The sequence below is a fragment of the Arachis ipaensis genome, chromosome B05 (genome assembly GCF_000816755.2).
Source record: "Arachis ipaensis cultivar K30076 chromosome B05, Araip1.1, whole genome shotgun sequence".
Taxonomy (NCBI): domain Eukaryota; kingdom Viridiplantae; phylum Streptophyta; class Magnoliopsida; order Fabales; family Fabaceae; genus Arachis; species Arachis ipaensis.
The window spans coordinates 95,399,361-95,400,924 of NC_029789.2; the positions used below are offsets into that span (position 1 = coordinate 95,399,361).

Consider the following 1,564-nt stretch of genomic DNA (forward strand, 5'->3'; position numbering starts at 1 on the left):
GTTGCTTGATTCGTTGTGAGCTTCCGATCAAGTTGCCAGTATATTATCTTCTCAAGAATACGAGTGGTTAGTTTTTTCAATTTTTTGTTTCTTCTAATCTCTAAGTGTTCGTTTGGATTGGTGTTAATTTTGCTTTGCATGTTCTGTTGGGGTTGTATTTTGAAATTAACTTCAATCAATTCATTGTTTTTGCATTGCCATGTTATGAAGCAATCTAGGGATTGGAAATTGGGGTTTGTGAGCTAGTAGCGTTAATTGATAATACTTTGATGATGGAAGTTATAGAGCACAGGACTTATGAGATGCTATCACATGGGAGACAGAAATGAAGTAAGGTATGTTCTGTAATCTGGCATGGATATATAGGATATTTCTTTTAACATTTACCTGTCTCTTTTAGAAAATACTATCACAAGGCTATTTTGTCTGCTGTTGTTAAGTTTCATAGAAGAATTTACATATTCTATTTTGTCTGCTGTTGTTAAGTTTCATAGAAGAATTTACATATTCTATCTCCAGACGTTTTTTGTTTATCGTTATGATCTTATCATGCATCTCTGTTATGTGAAATATTTTGCTCTCTGCAGTTGAAGTTAGGAGATCCTTCAAAATCCGAAGCTGAATTCCAGGACCTATGCTAATCAAACCATAAGCCATTGCAAGTTTTTCACTGTGATAATTTACTGCACTCTCTTTTTCCTCCATATCTATGTTCTTCAGAACAACAGATACATTTGGAGTGTATCCAGCATGTTCTAGCTTTTCTCTCATCCAGCAATCATTTCATAAATCTTTGGTGTTTTTGGGTGTTCTCTATCTCCCGTTACAAATTCATGAATCGTTCCATGCACTTCAATGGAGCTGAAACCTGGTTCTTTATGAATCCCTGCATCCTTCATAGCTCTTCTTATATCAGCAACATTTTTCCATCTGTTTGATGCAGCATAGATGTTTGACATTAGGAGATTGTATCCACATTTTTCGGATTCTAATGATAGAAACTGTTTTGCAGCCCATTCAGCAAGGTTCACATTTTTGTGAACTTTGCAAGTAGCAAGAAAAGATCCCCATATGGTCGAGTTTGGCCTCATAGGCATGTCCTTAATTAGTTCTTGAGCTTCTTTGAGTGATCCTGCTCGACCGAGAAGGTCTACCATACAGCCATAGTGTTCAATCTTTGGGACCAAACTGAATTCATTAACCATTCTGCAAAACAGCCTCTTTCCTTCTTGAACCAATCCGGCATGGCTACAAGCATGAAGAACTGCAATGAATGTTATGTCATTAGAGATAACTCCTAGTGCTTCCATTTCAGCAAAGAACTAGTACTAGAAGTAGCAATATTATAATTGTGCATGCCACCTATATCTTTTTTCCTTATTATTAGCTTCATAAACATTAATTAAGATAAACTCACCGGATATATTAGCCAAGGTAACACACTTCAAAACCTTCGTTGATTGATCCTTTACTCTTATATCTTAGTTCTTATTATAATAATTAACACCATATAATATATATATATATATATATATATATATATATATATATATATATATTTTTA

General features: G+C 34.3%; 1 protein-coding gene across 1 annotated transcript; it reads right to left on the bottom strand.

The window, feature by feature from the left end:
• Positions 768–1,310, bottom strand: LOC110272060 (pentatricopeptide repeat-containing protein At3g26782, mitochondrial-like). The gene has a single exon (XM_021123867.1). The coding sequence runs from the start codon at positions 1,308–1,310 to the stop codon at positions 768–770; it is 543 nt and encodes a 180-aa protein (XP_020979526.1).